This window comes from Physella acuta, unplaced genomic scaffold, assembly GCF_028476545.2.
Source record: "Physella acuta isolate Inbredline_101_S28 unplaced genomic scaffold, ASM2847654v3 ptg000476l, whole genome shotgun sequence".
Classification (NCBI taxonomy): domain Eukaryota; kingdom Metazoa; phylum Mollusca; class Gastropoda; family Physidae; genus Physella; species Physella acuta.
The window spans coordinates 651,087-673,130 of record NW_026731995.1 but is presented as its reverse complement, the minus strand read 5'-3'; the positions used below and the strand labels follow the sequence as shown (position 1 = coordinate 673,130).

At 36.1% G+C, this 22,044-nt stretch overlaps 2 protein-coding genes across 2 annotated transcripts; one reads left to right on the top strand and one right to left on the bottom strand.

The window, feature by feature from the left end:
* Window positions 1-2,561: 2,561 nt before the first annotated feature.
* LOC131944041 (holotricin-3) lies at window positions 2,562-8,402 on the top strand. Its single transcript, XM_059304498.1, has 5 exons — window positions 2,562-2,693; window positions 3,826-3,912; window positions 5,164-5,186; window positions 7,700-7,837; window positions 8,232-8,402. Exons 2-5 carry the CDS (start codon window positions 3,852-3,854, stop codon window positions 8,304-8,306), a joined length of 297 nt encoding a protein of 98 aa, XP_059160481.1. The 5' UTR covers window positions 2,562-2,693; window positions 3,826-3,851; the 3' UTR covers window positions 8,307-8,402.
* Window positions 8,403-9,885: 1,483 nt separating this feature from the next.
* On the bottom strand, window positions 9,886-20,694 carry LOC131944034 (protein DDI1 homolog 2). Its single transcript, XM_059304483.1, has 8 exons — window positions 20,361-20,694; window positions 16,836-17,018; window positions 16,599-16,725; window positions 15,577-15,704; window positions 15,355-15,483; window positions 15,107-15,210; window positions 12,085-12,256; window positions 9,886-11,310 (listed from the first exon to the last, which is right to left on the bottom strand). Exons 1-8 carry the CDS (start codon window positions 20,605-20,607, stop codon window positions 11,111-11,113), a joined length of 1,290 nt encoding a protein of 429 aa, XP_059160466.1. The 5' UTR covers window positions 20,608-20,694; the 3' UTR covers window positions 9,886-11,110.
* Between the last annotated feature and the right edge of the window lie 1,350 nt (window positions 20,695-22,044).

Genomic DNA, 22,044 nt, shown 5'->3' with positions numbered 1-22,044 from the left:
GGAGCCTATTTGTCGGGAGCCTATATGACGGGGTCCATATGTCGCTGGCCCTTTTGACGGGGCCGATTTGACGGGGTCGTTTTGACGGGGCCGTTTTGACGGGGTCGTTTTGACGGGGCCGTTTTGTCATTGGCCGAATTGACGCCGTACATTTACGGGTGCCGGATGCCAACCTCACAAAAGAGTCAAAGTTCAAGTTTATTTATAGGCTAATTCTCTCGATGTCTTGCACGACAATACGGCTGTCGTGTTATTACTACGGATTGGCCCTGTTCGCCCCCCCCCCCCCACACACTGAATGTCACTGCCTGTACAGCAAGAAATGACTGGGTGGGGGGGGGGGGGCTTTTTAAAAAAAAAACTTTTTATTTCTATAGCAGATAAGTAACTGGATTTCCATTTCAAAATAATTATTTATATAAAGCAATGTTAAAATTCCAATGAAAAAGTTTTAATTTTCTAAATGAAGGAAAAGGGGCCCCTATTTTCCTTGGGCCCCTATTCATTGCTTACGCTAGCTTTATGGTAGCTACACCACTGATAAGTTGCTATACTGACCCCACTCCTATTTCTCAGTGTTTCTTCCAGACTTTATTCTCCGGGGGGGCACTTGAAATTTTCGGGGGGGGGGGGGGGGGGCGGTAAACTTTCTTCGGGGGGGGGGGGGCGGACACTGTTAATAAAAGTATATATTTTCTATATAAATTATATAAATTTCATTTCGTTTGGGAGGGCGGTAAAAAATTTTCAGGGGGGCTTCGCCCCCCCCGAAGAGATGCCTGGAAGAAACTCTGCTATTTCTTACCTCTTTAATTATTAATTTGACTATGCAAAGTGGTCACAAAAATTGAAACAGCCTTATTACGACAGGGGTCATATTTTAAGCGAGATATTGCGACTTAAGTCTTTTAAAGATAGCCTCCCTTTAATAGTAATAATAGAGCTCTCTTGACCCAGAAGTGCATAATTAGGTCCCTTGCATTCAGCCCCGGCTCTGTAATGAATGAGCCTTGTCTCGGCTGCTGTCACCCAAGACTTGGTAAAACTAGGCCAAGCCCGGAAGTAACGCGTTGTTTCTAGACTCTAAGCTTGTCTTCCTGTGTAGTAACGACTGCTCTCACTGGACCTCCCCCCCCCCCCCCCCCCCATACATACCAAGACAGACGCTTGGACAACCATTCCACCAGTTGACTTCGACACTTTTATCATAGGTGACATTGAAGAAAAACGTTGTACAGCTTTCATTTGGATGGTTCGCTGAGCGAACTAAACAAGAAGTGCTTGCAGGAATGGCTTCTGACGTGACAGAAAGCCTTCTCTTAAGACAGCAGTCAAATGTATCTGTATGGATGCGAGCTTTGGCCACTCGGTGCTGTTGGAGGACGTCAAGGGTCAGGCCGTCCTTTTCAGAATGATCAAAAAGCAGGACCAGGAAAGATGGCATTAAAAATTAATAAAAATTCATCTAGTGCCTCAACGTCAGTAAAGGCATCGAATACTGGAAGCAGGTTAAAAAACTATAAAACTAAGCATAGACTGCATGGTAGGAGGCTTGTCATAGAACCTACATTGTTACTAACAACTCTTAATGTGCACACGTTCATTTTGAGAGTCAAGCTGGTTTAATGCCGCTTTTTGTGTGTAAAACATTTTAAAAATAAACCGGGAGTGATCTCCCCTAAACTTTCTCGAATATTCTTATATAACACTACGGGGGATGGCAACTCGGGATATAGACAATATTTCAAACAATTTTTAATTACTTAAACTTTTTAAAATAGATTAGAATCTCGTAGAAAAAAGAATTGCACATCAAGTGAACGCCAAATAAAATGTGCATAATAGTGCGGTATATTCTTAGTACTTTATAAATTCGCATGCGTTTTTGAGGAATCGGAAATAGCGTAAATTACTACTTCCGGTCAACGGAAATTACTCAAAATTTGATAGAAGGCAGAGAATTAAATCTTTTACTTATAAGTGAAATTTCCTTTATCTATCTGAAAAAGTACTCAAGTTATAGGCTTTTGAAAATTCAAAGTAGAAAAAGTTCCACTTCCGGTTATCGGAAATCGCTGATAAGTTGATAAGGATCTACAAAGTTGATACTTATATATGAAAGCACATCAACCTAGCTGTAACGGTACTCAAATTATCGTGTTTACAGACACACATCCACACACACGGACATAATTGTCAAGTCCAGTTTTTCCGACCCGATTACGCATAAAACGACGAAATTTTAATAAATCTGGATTTAGAATTTTTGCCCCATTATAAGTCCCCTATACTCCGTTTATGATGAAGTATTGAGAAGTAAAACGGTGGAAACTGTCAAAATGTCATGTGATTGTTGTGCACGATTACAATACTTTCTCTATACTACTATGTATACGAGAAAGTAAAAATAACGGTCTATGGTTGTGGGAGTTTGAGATAGTTCGTTTGAGAGTTCAGGGCAAAGTAGTCTGAAAATGTCGAGATGTCCTTGACGAAACAATCTATTTAAAGAACAGCTGCCTTAAGCCAAATGACACAGTGTGGCCAGGGTGAAAAATGAGGACAGCACAATAACTAGACGGGGATGGTGGCGGATTTCTTGCAGCAATTTTTTTTTTTCAAGCGTGCATATAAATGTTTCAAGTTCCTTATAGGCACAACTCCAGTAGAGCTCGCGCTGTCCAAGTTGCCAGGTAAGTGTGTGGTTAGGTAAGATTGAATTTTTATTTGTAAATTTTCGGCTTGATTTTTCTCTTTAAGTAAAACAGCTAAGTAATTTGCTCAAATAATAACATATGAAATAAAATGCAAATGTTGCAATTATACAATTCAAAGAAAGAAGTATTGAATGCAACAAAAATAGGTAATTATCGATAGTAGTAAAGTTTGTTAAAAAATGAAGTCTAAGAATGATCAATTGGTTAAGAGTACGGTTAAAAAACAACACAAAAAAACTATTTAAAAAAGCATAATTTAGATGCCACTTTGGTGACCTGATTTGCATACATTTTTATTAGCGCTTAAAATTAATTTGAATTTTAAATAAAATCGTGAATGATCTCTCCTAAACTTTCTCGAATGATCTTATATAACACTACGGGGGATGGCAACATGGGATAGAAACAATATTTTTAATCCATTTTTAATTACTTTAACTTTAAAAAATAGAATAGAATCTCTTAGAAAAAAGAATTGCACACCAAGTGAACGCCAAATAAAATGTGTATAATAGTGCGGAATATTATTAGGACTTTATAAATTCACATGCGTTTTTTTGAGAAATCGGAAATAGCCTAAATTACTACTTCCGGTCAACGGAAGTTACTCAAAATTTGAAAGAAGGCAGAGAATTAGATCTTTTACTTGTATGTGAAATTTCATTTAACTATCTGAAAAAGTACTCAAGTTATAGGCTTTTGAAAGATTGAAAGAAGAAAATTGTTCCACTTCCGGTAATCGGAAATCGCAGAAAAGTGTATATGTATCTACAAATTTTATCTACTTAGCTGTAACGGTACTCAAGTTATTGCGTTTACAGATACTCACCACACACATACACACAGAGAGACATACGGACAAGATTGCAAAACTATGTTTTTCCGACTCAAGGAGGTGTAAACATCGAGATTTGCACAAATCTCGATTTATTTATTTTTTTGTTGTTGCACGATTGCAATACTTTCTCTATACTTTGTACATGAGAAAGTAAAAATCTACAATTCTGGATTGTCGGTCCTGACAGTTATGAATTGTAGATCCTGAAAGTCTTGTTTTAGGTCTTTATTTAAACTACGTTAATAATTTGCTTCTGTCTACCCAACCTAGTCCAGTGGCAGAGCTAGAGTGCGAACATGGCCAAGCTACTTGTCTTGATGCTGTTGTCCCAGCTTGTTGTGTTGTGCTTAGCTTCCGGTAAGTGCCACAACTTCATCTTCGCACAGCCCTCCGTAAACTATTTAGATTTGACCACATGTCAAGTCCAGTGGCGTAGCTAGGGGAGTCCGGGTGTGCGACCCAGAGGCGTAGCGAAGGGGGGGGGGGGGCATATGTCCCCGGGCGCCGACCTCGAGGGGCGCCAAATTGAAAGTTTGAGGGGGTGTGTAAATGAAAATTTCGAGGGGGGGGGGTTGCAAATAGAAAGTTTGAGGGGGGGTGCAAATCGAAAGTTTGTCCCCGGGCGCCGGGTATGGTCGCTACGCCTCTGGGGCGACCGCCCCGGGCACCAACCCTAAAGGGGCGCTGGGGTATTAAATTATGCACATTCAAAGTTACCTCAGTAAATGGCTTTAAACTCTGATTTAATTGTGTTTTTTTTTTTACATAAATTGTGTGATACCAAAATAAAATAAACCGGGAGTGATCTGCCCTAAACTTTCTCGAATATTCTTATATAAAATAACAGGGAATGGGAACTCGGGCTATAGACACGATTTTTAATCCATTTTAAATACTTAAAGTTTTAAAAATAGAATAAAATCTCGTAGACAAATTAATTGCACACCAAGTGAACGCCAAATAAAAAAGTGCATAATAGTGCGCAATATTATTAGTACTTTAAAAATTTACATTAGTTTTTTGAGAAATCGGAAGTAGCGTAAATTACTACTTCCGGTCAACGGAAATTACTCAAAATTTAACAGAAGGTAGAGAATTAGATCTTTTACTTACATGTGAAATTTCATTTATCTATCTGAAATAGTACTCAAGTTATAGGCTTTTGAAAAATTCAAAGTAGGAAAAGTACCACTTCCGGTTATCAGAAATCGCTCAAAAGTTGATATGGATCTACGATTTTGATAAAATACTTATATATGAAATTTCATCAACCTAGCTGTAACGGTACTCAAGTTATCGTGTTTACACACGGACACACACAGACAGACAGACAGGATTGCAAAATTATGTTTTTCCGTATCAGTGAGGAATAAAACGTCGAGATTTGTAAAAATCTCGATTTTTTTTTTGCACGATTACAAGACTTTCTCTATACTTCGTATATACGAGAAAGTAAAAAAAACTATGGGATACTGACTTGTATATATATATATATATATATATATATATATATATAAACGGGAAGGAGGGGGACGCAAAATTGTTTGCCACGGGCACCCAAAAGGGTGACAATGCCTCTAGTCTAACAGAATGATTTGATTGTTTCAGGTGGACATGACACTAGTGGACATGTAAGTAAACAGCAGACGACAGAAAAAAGTGAACCAGTCTAGCTATCACCTTCTTTCATTCAATGGCTAACTCGCAACTCCAGTAAAAGCCTGCATACAGAATTTCTCTACACCCAGTAGTTAGATGAATGCGTTAGTTGAATTAGTTAGGTGAATGCGTTGGTTGAATAAGTTAGACTCAGGTGTCTCCAAACGTTTCAGCCCGAGGGCCGCATTAACTATCAAATATCAGTGCGGGGGCCAACTTCTTCCAGGCTCCCCCCCCCCCCAACGAAATATAATTTATATAGAGATATATAAAAATTTCAAGTGCCCCCCCCCCCCCCCCCCCCCCCAATGAGAAAAAATTCTGAAAGAAACTTTGTCGGGGGCCGACAACACATTCGAGGTCCAAGTTTGTTCTCAAATTGTTCTTCACGTATTTCATTCTTGAAAGTGTTAGTTCACACATGTATCTTGTTCCAAAATTTGAAAGGTATTTTGATGCCAAAGTTTGTATATTGCTTAGGAAAGTCTTCCTTAGGCAACAACTTATAATAACCCACCCGCCCTTCATTGAACTTGTCTCTAAGGAGGTCCGTTGCTTGCAGTTCATCAATGACCTCCAGCTGCAGCTCATCTGGGCAACTGGTAACATTTGCTTCAAATGGGTTTTGAAACAGTCTTACTTCTTTTGTCTTTGAATCCAAATCAGAAAACCGCTGCTGAAACTGCAGCTGGAGGTCTTTGGTGATCTCGCATGGAAATGACGAGCGTAACTCAGCTGTTGCTTCAGTTCTTGCACTGCTGAAAGTGCGTCAAGTTCTGTTTTTTGTATCTTTCAACATGTATCTGAACTATCTATGGTTAAGCCCATGTGACCTTATTAAATTCACTATCTTCAACACAGGATTCAGTACACGGGGGGGGGGGGGGGGGGGGGGGGGGGGGGCACTGTTAAAAGTATATATTTTCTATATAAATTTAATTTCGTTGGGGGGGGGGGGGGGGGGCGGTAAAAAAATTTCGGGGGGCAAATCCCCCCCCCCCCCGAAGAGATGCCTGGAAGAAACTCTGATAGTTTGTTCTTGGTTGGACAAAGGCCATGGAACCAAATCCAAAAAGAAAAGCAGAATGAATTCAGAATCACATAACCAGTTGACGTGTATACTTAATTGTGCTGGAGGGGATCCCTTCCAACACTAAGAACGAAAAAGAAGATAACGATATAGAAGTGAATTTAAAGCAGTTTGTTTAGGAATAAGGAGGGTTCAAGTACCAAAAAGCATGTTTACATCCACTCTTTAAGTGAATATGCTAATTTTTTTTTTACAATTTAATATCAAAGCCTTTTGAATACTTGTACCATGTTTGACACATGCAAGTAGATCTAGATTCTTAGTATGGAAATTGCGCTAAAAAAGGTAGAAAACAATTTTGGTTGCCATGGAAACCCGAAAAAAACCCGTCATTTTGAATTTTTCGGTACTTTTAATAATGCTATGGCCTTTTTATTTGTGCACTTACATAGCAATCAAATTTAAACTGCTTCAGTTCAGTATATATATATCACAACTTTTTGAAATAGTTACTTGTAAGAATTTTACAAGGTCTAAAAAATCGTACCCTTTTTAGTTTTAGTATTCAGAAGTAGCAAAATTTGCATACTATTTACAACAAACTTTTTTGAGTGTTAAAATTAAAACTGCCATCTGAGAAAAACAGCAAAGCTAACGAAAAGTAGGTCACGAAAATACCATATCTCAGTTATCTGTGTAAATTGTAATGCCAACAGTAAGTTTTGGGTGTTTCCGAGATGATGGAAATTAAGATACATGAGAAATCCAGCTTTTCAATGATGCCAAGTACAATTTGACGGGTATTAAGTATAAAACTTTTCGTAGAGTTTGTAAGATTGGGAAAAATTGATTCTTTTTTAAATTAATAGGGTAGTAAAATTAGTTTAAACACATAATTTTTCTCTCATTAAAGTTATTTTCTTAGTACAAAATTATCCAAAACAACAAGAAACCCATTAAGACTAAAAACCAGGAATTTGGTGTTTTTACTTTTACCTAGCATATCCCCCTAAGCCAATCTAAAGCGTGCGGCGTCAAAGCGGCCCCGAGAAATCGACCCGTCATTTAGGTTTCCGACAATTTGACTCCCGACAAATAGGCTCCCCATTATGCCTTTTTTTAAAAGTCTCCATACCTGCAGGATGCTTGTAAAAGTTGTAGGTTATCAAAACAAAAGGCAATTTTCCTGTAAACTTCTGTGCTTGCTTTTAGGCCTCAGGTCTTTACTGTTGTAAATTACACATCATAATTTTAAAATTGATTGAATGTAGCTGTTATTGGGGCTCGATTTGTTTCTGAATTACTGTTGGTTCATGAAAAAAAAATATGCTCAAATGGTTATTTGTTTGCCAATAGTGGTCATACGATTCCATTTGACGGAAGCCAATATGTCGGGGCCCTTTTGACGGGATTGATTTGATGATGCACTATCTAAAGCATTATGTTAACGTGTAGGGGGGACAAGTTGCAGAAGGACATGGCGACAGTCACGGTGACGCACATGGAGGTCACGGCGACGCCCATGGGGGTGGTCACGGTGAAGAAGGCGGACATGGCGGTGGCCACCACGGCCCACCTGGACCTGGATACTCGGTAGGTTGATATTTGTTTACTTCAATGGAAAAGGGGTGGGTGGATGACTGGGACACGCCTTCTTTAAGCTGGAGCATATTTTCGAACGGGAAGTCTCGAAGATTTCCCACCTTCCTGAGTAGGAAAAACATCATGTTTGCAATCTAGTCTGAAAATTCCTTCGTATATAGACGAGATTAACCCTTTTGATTAATTTCCTATGATCGAAAGTTGTAGTGGTATATCCTGTTTCTCACTTCAGTTTTATTTTTATTATAGTGACACAATCTAAGATACATTGCTCTTGGGGTGTACACATAGCTGCACGTGTGAGAGATCCCAGTCATTCTGGACGACCCCTCTTTTTTTACAAACACAAAACATCAGTCACAACTAATGCTCTTCTCTGTCACAGGGCTCATCTGTTATAGCAGTCAATGTCTGCCTGATATCACTGATGTCATTAGTGGTTTACTTCAAGAATCATTGATTCCAACTGTCAGCCTGATGTCATTAGTGGTTTACTTCAGAGATTTCACCTGATATTTACATGTTCTTTGTTTTGATTAAACCTGTGTATACAAGATTCCTGTGTTTCTAATTCTATGTATCTGGTACAATTCAACTAAAATAAATAAATAATTAAAACAGTTCAAAGGTTTACAAAAGTATTTTCTTCTATTTTATATGAAACTTTACAAATATGCAGGCAGTTATAAGCCACCAATCAACACAACAACAACCAAGTGTGGTCAGCCACCTGCCAACTCAATGGGCAGACAAAGATTATCCTTAGAACACTGGATAAGGCAACAGAAAATCTTTATTACCATCTTGTTGAAATAGTTACATGGTTGGGCACGCTTTAGAAATCAATGTCACACATAATTAAAGCACTTCCCTCAGATATGTGATAGAATTGACCTCATCTCAATCATTCAACTTTAAATCACTACCACATCTCTACCATTCAACTTTACATCACTACCACATCTCTACCATTCAACTTTACATCACTACCATTCAACTTTACATCACTACCACATCTCTACCATTCAACTTTACATCACTACCACATCTCTACCATTCAACTTTACATCACTACCACATCTCTACCATTCAACTTTACATCACTACCACATCTCTACCATTCAACTTTACATCACTACCACATCTCAACCATTCAACTTTACATCTCTACCATTCAACTTTACATCACTACCACATCTCTACCATTCAACTTTACATCTCTACCATTCAACTTTACATCACTACCACATCTCTACCATTCAACTTTACATCACTACCACATCTCTACCATTCAACTTTACATCTCAACCATTCAACTTTACATCTCTACCATTCAACTTTACATCACTACCACATCTCTACCATTCAACTTTACATCACTACCACATCTCTACCATTCAACTTTACATCACTACCACATCTCTACCATTCAACTTTACATCACTACCACATCTCAACCATTCAACTTTACATCACTACCACATCTCTACCATTCAACTTTACATCACTACCACATCTCAACCATTCAACTTTACATCACTACCACATCTCAACCATTCAACTTTACATCACTACCATTCAACTTTACATCACTACCACATCTCAACCATTCAACTTTACATCACTACCACATCTCTACCATTCAACTTTACATCACTACCACATCTCTACCATTCAACTTTACATCACTACCACATCTCTACCATTCAACTTTACATCACTACCACATCTCTACCATTCAACTTTACATCACTACCACATCTCTACCATTCAACGTTACATCTCTACCATTCAACTTTACATCACTACCACATCTCTACCATTCAACTTTACATCACTACCACATCTCAACCATTCAACTTTACATCACTACCACATCTCAACCATTCAACTTTACATCACTACCACATCTCTACCATTCAACTTTACATCACTACCACATCTCAACCATTCAACTTTACATCACTACCACATCTCTACCATTCAACGTTACATCTCTACCATTCAACTTTACATCACTACCACATCTCAACCATTCAACTTTACATCACTACCACATCTCTACCATTCAACTTTACATCACTACCACATCTCAACCATTCAACTTTACATCACTACCACATCTCAACCATTCAACTTTACATCACTACCACATCTCAACCATTCAACTTTACATCACTACCACATCTCAACCATTCAACTTTACATCACTACCACATCTCTACCATTCAACGTTACATCTCTACCATTCAACTTTACATCACTACCACATCTCTACCATTCAACTTTACATCACTACCACATCTCAACCATTCAACTTTACATCACTACCACATCTCAACCATTCAACTTTACATCACTACCACATCTCTACCATTCAACTTTACATCACTACCACATCTCAACCATTCAACTTTACATCACTACCACATCTCAACCATTCAACTTTACATCACTACCACATCTCAACCATTCAACTTTACATCACTACCACATCTCAACCATCAACATTAACACAGCTGTCACATCCCAATCATTCAACTAGAACATCACTACCACATCCCAATCATTCAACTAGAACATCACTACCACATCCCAATCATTCAACTAGAACATCACTACCACATCCCAATCATTCAACTAGAACATCACTACCACTAATACCACACACATATAAAGCACTTCCCTCAGATATGTGACAGCATTGACCTCATCTAAATCATTCACCATTCTTTTCAACAATATGGTCAACAGAAATTTTTTTTTTTTAACAGCTAGAAACTGAATAAGTAAGTTGCACTCATAAAATAAGCAAATGCACATTTAGTCCATCCCTACATACAACTGGAGATCCAGTTAGCTTTTAAGTTAGCTACCAGAAAATACCATGTGCTGCTACTTCTGTTGAAAAAGAAGCAAGAAAATAAAAAAGTCCCATTCCCCCTGCCTATTTTTGCAGTTAGCTCAATGATAATTCAACTCTACAGCAACACACATGCAGATCCGTGTACATAGCTAAAAAGTTACAACATAGATTAAAAAATTCTTAAAACTCATGTTAAAATTAAAGAGAGATCTTAGCAATTTGTTCATGAAAAAGGGTAGCATCAATTCATACAATTAATACAAGAACTTAGCATTGCAAATTAACATCTATCACAAATGTTTTCTTACAGAAAATCAGCTTCATGTACAATTAAAAGGTGAGTGTATACAACATAGTTGCAGCAAATAAATAATGGCTGATTGGATGGCACCAAATGATCAAGGCATACTAAACGATTTAGAAAATAATACAGCAAGCGCTTGGTCTGCATTGCCATTACAGCGCCTTAATTCTTCCAAAACAGCATTTCTACTAAAACCATTTTTCATAAGCCGAGAAACAATTTCTTCAGAAAACTGATGAGGAGCTGATGACTGGGCAGTTTCTGAGCCTGGAGGTTTACTTGTTGATGGACTGGCTAAAATAAAAACCACCAGGTAATGACAAACTGACACCAGCAGAACATGTTTACAATTAAATAGACAGCTGATGAAAAGATTAGGGTTCCCACAATTTTTTTACCTGGAAATTCACTGCTATTTTTCATATAAATTTCAATGCGCATAACCATTGGCAAATTAAACTAAAAAAAAAAAAAAGTAAGCACATGTTTAAGGGGTGCCACTGATTGAATCATTAGTTTTTAAACCCTAAAATTTGATGTTACGTCAGAAATGTTTTAAAATAAAATTTGACAATATTTACTTACTTTTCGAGACATTTGATTCATACTATATTATATTATACATTCCTTTAATGACTTAAACTTTATAACAACCATTTAACAAAAGTTTATATTTTAAGGAATGTGCATTTTAAATTTTTTTTAATTTAATTACCCCTTTAGTTTCATACTGTATCAATGAGTAACCCTAAGCTAGCAGCAGTAGATGTACCAAGTACGCTTTCGCATTGGCGGAAAATAAATCAAAGATAAAAAGGCTCCAGAGTCTAAATAATAAATTTGATTTCTAGAATCATGTCCAAAAGTCTTGTTTTGTTTTCTAACTTAAAACCCATCCATTTTGCTAACCCGGTGAGATAATTCGGAAAAGTGGCACCCCTGAAAAAGAAATTGGAAATTGAAGAAAAGATCACAAATTGTGGGTGATTATAGTTTGCTCTAATAGCACAAGACTAGTTATTTCCCGGCTCTGTGGGAACCCTGAAAGATGTAAAAAAATGTGCTAACCTTCTTGGGCAGATCGAGAAAGTGCTTCCGCCAGGTCCCGGTCCTCTTCCTGAGTAGCTGAGGCAGGCTGGTTTAGGCGAGCATGATCAGGTAAGTCTGCCTCCCCCAGAAAAGGTGTTACAGTCTGTGTTGTTCCTATTTCAAGCTGGTTTTTTCTGAGATCAATTACACACTGTTAATAAACAAATGAATTGCTGAGATCAATGTTAATAAACAAATGAATTGCTGAGATCAATGTTAATAAACAAATGAATTGCTGAGATCAATGTTAATAAACAAATGAATCGCTGAGATCAATGTCAATAAACAAATGAATTGCTGAGATCAATGTTAAAAGACTTGTTTTCCCATCAACAAACAGGCTGATTATCTTGTAATACCATGTCCATGACAACTAATAAAATCAAGGGGTCCGAAGTTATTGTTTTGAATGAATCCTAAAATTTACATCCCGAATTTTGCCAACCTTAAAACCAATAAATGAATTAAAATATCAACGAACAGACTCGCGGTGTAGTATAAGCCGCTATATAGTTGTTTTATTTTCTACTTTTCAGCCATTTATAATTTGTGAGCTCGACACTACCAAATCTACAACAGAAAATATTTTGCTTTTAAACACCATCAGCAAATATTTTCAGTGGCAGCATTGGTACTGTCGAATTCACAAATTATAAATTACTGAAAAGTAGAAAAAAAAAAAAAAACAACTAAATAGCGGCGTATGATACGCAGCGGGTCGGCTCGTTATATATATAGATGTACAGGGTTCCCACAATTTTTTAAACAGAATATTCCTGCTATTCCAAGTATATATCCACTGGAGATGTGTGGTTGCAGCCCTTTGTTCCCCAGGGGCCACAAAGGAATGGTGATGATGATTCCAAATATATATTCCCTGCCATTTTTCATATAAATTTTCAACACGCATAACCATTGAACATAAACTTGCCAAATTAAATATAATCAAACCACAAAAAAGCAGACATTTTTTAGGGGTGCCACTCATTTTTTAAAGTGAATCAAACCTTAAATTAAATACCAAAACTTAAATTTTTAAACCTTCAAACTTGATATCTTGTCAAAAAATGTTTTGAAGTAAAATTTTTAAAATACTTTTTGAGAAATTTGATTCATATTATATTATACATTCCTTTAGTGATTTTAACTTCATAACAATCTCTAAACAAAAATTAATAATTTAATATTTAAAGGATTGTTTAAAATCGTAGACTCATCTTGATCCCATAATGTAATATTAAATTTTCTAGAACCTCCACCAATAAAAAACTGTTTATATTAATAGAATTGATATAAATATAATTGGTTAAGCTGATACTAGTCACACTTTGAAACCTAATCTAAAAAGTTGTAGAAATGTACACTGCAGTTCTAGGTATTTAATTTTAGCATGTCCTATATTGAGTTCAATAAAGTGTGTAGTCAGCCAAAAGTATGTAGTTATTCAGCATCCAAAAAACTGTAAACAGCAAATATTTTGCTTAAAGACAAGAAGTGTAAACAGCAAATATTTTGCTTAAAGACAAGAACTGTAAACAGCAAATATTTTGCTTAAAGACAAGAACTGTAAACAGCAAATATTTTGCTTAAAGACAAGAAGTATGAAAAATCCCCTGTGGCTATTATTGTTCTAATTATTAATTTAGCTAACATCTAAAATAAAAGAAGTTTCTGTTACTATGAAATAACACAGAAAAGGTTTTTTTTTTTAAAGTTCACAAAAATTAAACTTATGTAAACTATAACAATCATTTGCACAGTTTACAATTAAATGATTATGTCAATTCTTAGAGGTACCTGTAATTTAAAAAATCTTAAACAAGCCTAATAGTAATTTTAACATTTTATTTTGTTAGACAATGCAATCAACAGGAATAACTAAAATTAGACTCTAGGGCCTTTTTAAAATTTCAAACAATATTTTGAAAAAAAAAAAACCAAACAATAGACTTCTATTAAAAATTGTCAGTATAGCATCCCCTCTACCCCTAACTAGACACTGTGGAGAGGTCATTGTGCAGGCCTAAAGCATAAATCATGACATGAACAACTGCTATATTAGATAACTGATGATGTCACTTTATCAACCCCCCCCCCCCCCCCCCCCCCAAAAAAAAAAAACAACACATGGGCCTACTTGGGGTCACAGTGAGTTCAAGAGAACCCCATTTTCTCCCGTTGATACAAATTTTATCTTCACTCCTCCATGAAATAATGGTAGTTGACCCATAGTCGGTGTTGTCACTAGTCTTTAAATAATTTTTTCATGAACGCAAAAAAAAGCTGGCATACAAAAAAAAAATATTTTTTTTTTCTCCCTAATTCAGTATCACTACTAGCAAACCTTGAAATAGTCTGCTAAAATGGTTTACCTTAAAATAGGTGATAATATTAAACAAGACTGTACTTGCCTATGATCTTAGTCTTTTAATAACATGTATTTAGGTTCACCCCTAGACTACTAGTCTTTAAATATTTTATTCATCAACGCAAGAAAAGCTGGCATACAAAAAAATATCTGAGTAAACCTAAGGATTTCTAGAATAAAAAGTCTTGTTTTGTTTTCTAACTTCAAACCCAGCCATTTTAAACTAAATTTTTGCTAACCCAGAAAGGGATAATCCAGAGAAGTGGCACCCCTGAAAAAAATTGGAAATTTTAGCAACGATCACAAATCGTGGGTGATTATAGGTTGCTTTTGGATTGTCACATAAATGAATTTTCAAAGTGTGAAAAAGTAGATGGATTATAAATAGGGCAAAACTAAGTCACAAGATATGACAGCAAACCATTTCACATACAGACAACCAGACATTGTGACAAAACAATGTAACAAAACTTTGATCAATGAAACTTTTTGGATATCAATGATTCACCCAAAGTGTGAAGATGATATGAGTAAGCTATTCAGCATTTACTAGCTAGCACATAAATACTGCACTTGAACAGTTTAACAACGATGGAGTATTCTTTAACTCTTTAGGTGGACATATAAATTTACCTGGTGTCTTTTAAGCATATCAAGTCCTAGCAGCATATCCATGGGCTGATTTTCTAATATAGAAAATGAGGATTGGAGAAACACACTGCCAATTTGAATTTGACCTAATATAAATAAAAACAGTACTAATTGGCAGCAAATATTTGAGGATAAAGTAATGCTGAAGAAAAAGGTAAAATTAATTTCATATCATCCAACACAATGAAAATATTTGGTATAAACTAGTGAAAAAATAAAATATTACATACATAAATGAACTCTGCCAAGAATTTTCTGAGTGCCAACACCCTTAGCCACACCTTCCCATCTTCTATCCACAAGCCTCATGATATGACATCTCTCAGCACACTGCTGACTCATAATTGTCATTTGAGCACCTACAAGTTAAACATGAGTTACAACCAATAGAACCCACAGCATTTTTGTTTAAACACCCTCGATCTGATACTTAAAATGGAAACTTAGATTACCCGAATCAACAAATGCCTTGACAGGAAAACCATTCACTTTACAATCAATGTATAACATGTGAACTTGACCAAAACTCTCGGGAGCAAATTCCATTGCGGTCTCCATATTACTCTCAATATTTTTAATTCTGTTTATGAAAATGAAAGAAAATGTATGAGTATTTTTTAAGTAAAATGAATTTCAAGATACACGTTTTCAGTACTAAGGCCACAAAATATACTTCTTGATTACCAAGGTTAAAACAAGAAAACTCTGGAAATTGTAGATCGAGGCTGAATTTTTTTTGTCTCCGACAGGCCGGGTGAAGTGCAATTTGGAAGATAAACAAAGTTGCACCACCACCAACCTATAGGCAACAAATGTCAACTAGGACACTGTCCACTGAACACAAGACAACCTGATATAGACAGTGAAGTAGGCCTGGAAAAGTGCAATATGAGTTGTGATGACATATTGCACAGTTCAAGACCTCTCTTCAAAGTCAGAGGTCTAGACTATTTGTACAGGTCTTCACATCTTTAGAGTTGATTGTGTAACAAGGAAATATAAAATAACATTAAATTATTGTACTCAGTAGTAAGCTAAATGAAACAAATTAAAATATAAAAAATCCAGTCACTGAAGCTTAAAAATAGAAAAAACAGGCCGGGGTAAGTGCAATTTTAAAACTATTTTAAACACAAATTTGCACTTGCCAAGACCTGCTCGTGCTACTGGCTTTATGGCCTTCATTTCCTGTTTATTGATACAAAAATAAAATTTTAAAAGTTGAGTAACACAGTGTACAACTAAAGAATATATATTTACTGAAAATGAAAACTCACCCTACTATTCCAAAATGTTGCTAACATGACAACAGAAAGGTGTATGCCCAAATTCAACAGGCCGGGAAAAGTGCAATGTGGTTTTTTTAAAATAAACAAATTGCACCATTCACAACCTTATGAAAAAGGGGTGTATTTGATTTACTAAAAAATCTAATAAAACTCCTGATACATTAAGACAAAATATTAAACAATACCTGATAGCTTCTTCAATTTGCTGTTGAGCATTGGGATCAAATGGATCTGCCCTCAAAAGTCTAAGTCTTTTTTCCTCCTCATTCACACGAATTTGTCTTTGTTCTTCAAATACTTTAGTAAATTTAGCTTTGGGAAGAAAATCTTTTAGTAAATTTTAAAGAAAAAATTACTACATTTTAATGTAAAGTATAGGTACAATACAGGAAAAAACCTAAATATAACAAAATATTAAATACCTGTATCGCCACTAAGCAAAGCTTCAGCCAATGGAGGATTTCTTTCTTTAAGCAAAGCCAACTGACTTGGATTAGCGAGCAACATGTCTTTTATATAAATGGGATCATCCTCTCTTCTAAGTTGGTTTGAATTTTGCGTAGAGCCAGGTAAACGAATGCTACCAAAGTCTATGTTGGGAATACCTGTTTATTAAAAAATCAAGACAGCTATTAAAAATGTTTAAGGAAAAAATAAAATTATAATTCAGGTCCAGCAGTGTCTGTGCTTCTCTGTGAGCATTATGGAGCTTAGATTTAAAGAGCACTATACTACAAGCAATGACTAATCAAAACCAGTGGTGGCTCTGAAGGGTACCATGAAAGGCCTCCATTTCTAACCCCATTTAAATGAGTGTTGGTTCCAAAAGGAATAATATTAAAATTGACTTGAAACCAAAAGAATTCAATAACACTGAGAAGTTGATTGTGAGAATAACAGACATTTTATAATAGCTAAAATCCTAGTCAAAACAGCAATAGATGTGTTAGGTTGTTAGTGTATTAGGTTTAGTTTTATGGTCATAAATTAGAGATGGGGCTATTGCAGAATTAGTATTAGGACAGACATGCCTACCCCTGGGAACCAAAAGTAGGTAGTCATACCAGATATAAGAGCAATTTACCCACATAAAACTTACTAATCAGTTGGGGGTAAAATGCAAGAAAAAATGTTGAGGCGAGTAGTTTTCGCCCCCTTCAGACATTTTACAGCTTCACCATTTTGCGTTTTACAAGGACCCAACCATCAGACCAGTTTAAAATATTGTTAAGATTTGTAAGTATTTTATTTATATTTTTAAAAACTGCAATAGCATTATAATTGATCAAGTTAGCGAGAAATGCATTCTAAACAGCATCACAGGCAGTGTGCATGACAGACATCTCGCTTGCGTAGTTTTGTCAACCAGAAAAGTTAGCCTATCAAATACAATTAATTAGGCCTATAAAATAAAAAGAGGCCAATCGCATTAAAATGATCGATCACCTGTGAGTGAAGATTGAGGCAAATTACAAACATCGCCAGCCCGCCTGCGTTCTTTTGTCAACAGGCGAGAGAAAACTCAAAGCACAGTGTGAGCATGTGCTAAATCTAGTCCAAGTACTTGTTAGCACAAGTTATAATTAGTATTGTAGGCCTAGATTAATATACAGTTCAAATTAAATGTATTTATATAGATATGTGAGTATTTCATTTTTCAAATGTCAGCGCATTAAAATTTTTCACCTGAGAGCGAGAACTCTGCATTCCAAATATCGACACAGGCCAAGTGTGACACACGACTCGCTCGCGCTGTTTTGTCAGCAAGAGAAGCATCACCCGCCACAATGCGGGCACAGCACACACACCTCCTAGTCTATGCGTACTTGGTTTACTAAGTACCAATTAGTAATGTAAACCTTGACCCAACACTAAAATCATTTAATTTATATAAACATTAGGCCTATTAAGCCTAATAAAATTATCAACAAACACCAGTAAAATATAATTGGTCTAATTAAAATTTATGAAATCAATAAGAATTAAGACAAATTAATTAAACTATAACAAATTTGAAAACAATAAATAATTAAGCCTAAACAAGCACACGAAGACCAACAATCACTACTAATTCCACGGATCAACACAAAATATAAACAAAAAACAACAGATTGTTGTGGTTTAAGGGCTTTTATATATACTTTTAGTAGTATAATCCAAAAGCCAGGTGAAATATCCATAATTAGGCGTAATTAGCCTAATTACGCTAGCAAAATAGGCCGAAAAAGAGTGTCAGTGAAAAGAAAACAATTATATAAGCAGCGACAGAGGATACTACTGTACAGCTTCTGTATCAATAGCGATAATGTCAAATACAAAAAAAATATTGTTTGAGTGACATGTTTGCGATTCCGTGTTCTCAAAATGAGTACAGTAAATTTACAATTTTATTTCAGAAACAGAACAATCAAATAATACCTTACCTAACAGAGCAATTTTGGAACCTTATTGACCGATATTTTAAGTTTTTAAATAACTTAAACTTTACCCATTTTTACATTGGACCTCCATGGTCAGAAGCAAATGTTAATATTTTTTTTCCCGGTAAAAGTAGCTTTGTCATCTTCAAATAGCTTAAAATACGGGTGATAATTATTTTTAAAGTTAATGTTAAGGTGGTTTCTCGAAACAAAGCAGAAAAAATTGCCCAATCGTAGGCCAAGGTGTGTTGTTGTTAGCAACCAGCAGTAGGGTAGTAATTTTGAATTTTATTGTTTCCTATGCCCTTGAGTAAGCTAGAAAATTACATATGGAGTAGATTTCCACAGGCGATCACACAAAGCGAAAAATTCCGAACTCCAGATTTTCATCTGGCGCAATTTTGTAATCGTTTCACACAGTAACAAACCGAAAGTACTGTATTACTCTGCTGCTATTCTAGTCTAATATGTGTAAGTTATTTTGTATTCCTACGCATAGAATTTGAGATATTCATGTTTTAGTGGCTTCACTACTTGCGGTATCCCCCCCCCCTTTCTCTCTCATGCGAACACCTGCACCTGCTCGTGTAACGATCATATTTTATGCGTTTTAATCGACATAACCTAACATTTGCTTAGACATGCTTGTATGTGGAGACACAAACTAGTTCTAGAAGAAGTAGATGATCGAAATAATTTAAAACAACAGAAAAATGTATAAACTATAGGCCTACAGATTCAAGACTTAGCTTGAAATATAGAGCATCTAGATCTAGGCTAGTCTAGCTGAAGTCATTGGTTACGAGGCGAGGATAAACCACCCTAATCGTTATCCAAGCTGCGGCCGTCCCCATTTCACCTCTCAGGTTGCTTTAATAGCCTTAGCTATAGTATTTACAGTGTCCCGCACATATGTAGAAGCTATTTATAGTTAACCTAATTATAAAAAGCTTTGATTGGTTGTTTTTATTCTTCTCATCCAGGACCTAGTGTTTTCATTCAGGGGAACTGGGATCACCGGCTGACGTCATACCTCAAGTTACAAATTTAAAAACTTTTCTTCCACAAGGAGAAAACAAAAGAATTTGACCTGGATATATTTAGAAATGGACATGCGTAGAGCAGATACCGGTATTTCATATAAAACATCCAAACAATTATTAGGCCTGGCCTGTACGAAGCAATAATCAATAAACAGACGATGATTGCTTCGTGGCTTGACCGTGACCGCGCAGTGGAAATATATTCTGGTCTCAAATTAACCCGTAAGATATTGTTTGTAATGTTGTTGTCTATGATATTGATAAGAAACAGAAAATTTTAGGCCTAATAAAAATTTAAGTAGGCTATTTTAAGTTTGGCCAATAGTAACTAATGAAAAAATCTAGATTAGATCTAGATCTAGATTCTAGATCTGATTTAGATCTAGGGCCCCTATTAATTTTTGTATTTAGATCTAGATTCTAGAAGTCACATTGAAAACTAAACATAATTAGGCCCTAAATTCTAGATCTACTATTTTTATACCTGGAGCTTGTGCTTGTCGTTGACCTCGTAAATGTTGAATTAAAACTATTTCTCCATTCTGAATGCCGTACTGCTGAAGAGTCATTTTGTCGTCGTGAAGAGGTCGGCCATTCCATACAATCGACATTTCTTGGGCTGGTACACCGGTCTCAACTTGACATAGTGCTTTGAAATTTTCTAATTCTAGATCTTCACTTACTTCTATAGTAAATAATTGGTCTGATAACGTAGTGATAGTTATTTGCATGTTAGCTAATAGATCTAATTGTATTTAGAAAATCTAATTCTTTAAAAATATTAGAATGTCATCCACAAAGGAACGTGTTGGGCCGGAAGTTAACAAACTTCTGTTAGGGAATTTTTCAAAAATCGTAACAGTGATAATTATATGGAAGAAAACAGAGAACACCAAAATGGCGCCAATTTTTAGCAACCTGAACATTTTGAAGCAAAAATATTATAATGTGAAAAAAAAGTTGAATTCCGTTTACATCAAGATCTAGTTCTAGATCTTGAAGGTAATATAAATTTCTATGATTGATAGCAAACGAAGTCCAGCTACACACGCTTGTTGTTTTAGCAGAAATAAAGAAACTTTCGAGAGGGGCTTGAGGCGCACAAATTTCCGGACACCGAAGAAAGTGGTCAAAAATCTATATAGACTCTATATAAAAAGCAATGTATGTGTGTGTGTGTGTTTGTTTGTTTATTTGTTTGTCTGTCTTTTATGCATTACTACACCTTTCATCCGATCGGCATAAAACTTTGGGAAGTTTTTGAGAATACTCCTGGGGAGGTTTCTGCGGAAAAAAAATATTAAAATTCGCAGGAGTGGCGCCCCGGCAGGGCGCGATTTGTTTTTTCTCTATATACGGTATGTAAAATAAAAGTCGATTGCGGTTTGACACCGTTCATCCGATCGCCATCAAACTTTGGGGAGTTGATTTGAACACTCCAGGGGAGAGGGGGAATTCTGTAAAAAGAAACAAAAACTTTTTTTATTTCGCAAGGGCGGCGCCCCGAGATGGTGCAATTCTTCTCTATATACGGTATATTAAAAAAATGAAAGTAGAATGCGTTTCGATACCGTTTATCCCAGTGCCATAAAACTTTTTGGGCGGTAGTGTAGGAAACCCGTGCCCCGATAAAGATGATCCAAGAGCAGGCAATGTCACATTTAAATTTAAACGTCTAAGAATACAGGATTGGTAACGCATTGATGAAACGCTTCTTATATATTCGTCAGACTTTCTTTTATTTCCGCGGCAACGCGCAGGGACGGGAATACTTGTGTGTGTGTGTATGTATATATATATATATATATATATATATATATATATATATATATATATATATATATACTATTTTGGCCTACTTTCACCGGTGTCCGAAATTTAAGTGCGCCTCAAGCCCCTCTCGAAAGTTTCTTTATTTCTGCTAAAACGGCAAGCGTGTGTAGCTGGACTTCGTTTACTATCAATCCGACCCCCCCCCCCCTACCCACCCAAATAAGTGCCTGAAAGAAACAGGCTATAACGGAATTGGATGTGAGTCAGCTTACTAACTGCATGATTTGCAATGCCTACGACCCAAAATGGACCTAATATACTACTTCTAGGCCAGCCAACTAAGGTTGGGACCTGACTCTAGGCCAGCCAGCTAAGGTTGGGACCTGACTCTAGGT

Bases quoted from the DNA above. Each gene is read 5' to 3' on its own strand.
- LOC131944034 (XM_059304483.1), bottom strand. From the start codon at position 20,607: ATGCAAATAACTATCACTACGTTATCAGACCAATTATTTACTATAGAA. The intron at 15,211-15,354 runs GTATGTAATATT...TATTTATATTAG, and splicing joins TCTTGGCAGAGTTCATTTAT to GTCAAATTCAAATTGGCAGT. The intron at 11,311-12,084 runs GTTAGCACATTT...TTTTTATTTTAG, and splicing joins TTCTCGATCTGCCCAAGAAG to CCAGTCCATCAACAAGTAAA.
- LOC131944041 (XM_059304498.1), top strand. From the start codon at position 3,852: ATGGCCAAGCTACTTGTCTTGATGCTGTTGTCCCAGCTTGTTGTGTTG. The intron at 5,187-7,699 runs GTAAGTAAACAG...GTTAACGTGTAG, and splicing joins GACATGACACTAGTGGACAT to GGGGGACAAGTTGCAGAAGG. The intron at 7,838-8,231 runs GTAGGTTGATAT...TCTCTGTCACAG, and splicing joins CACCTGGACCTGGATACTCG to GGCTCATCTGTTATAGCAGT.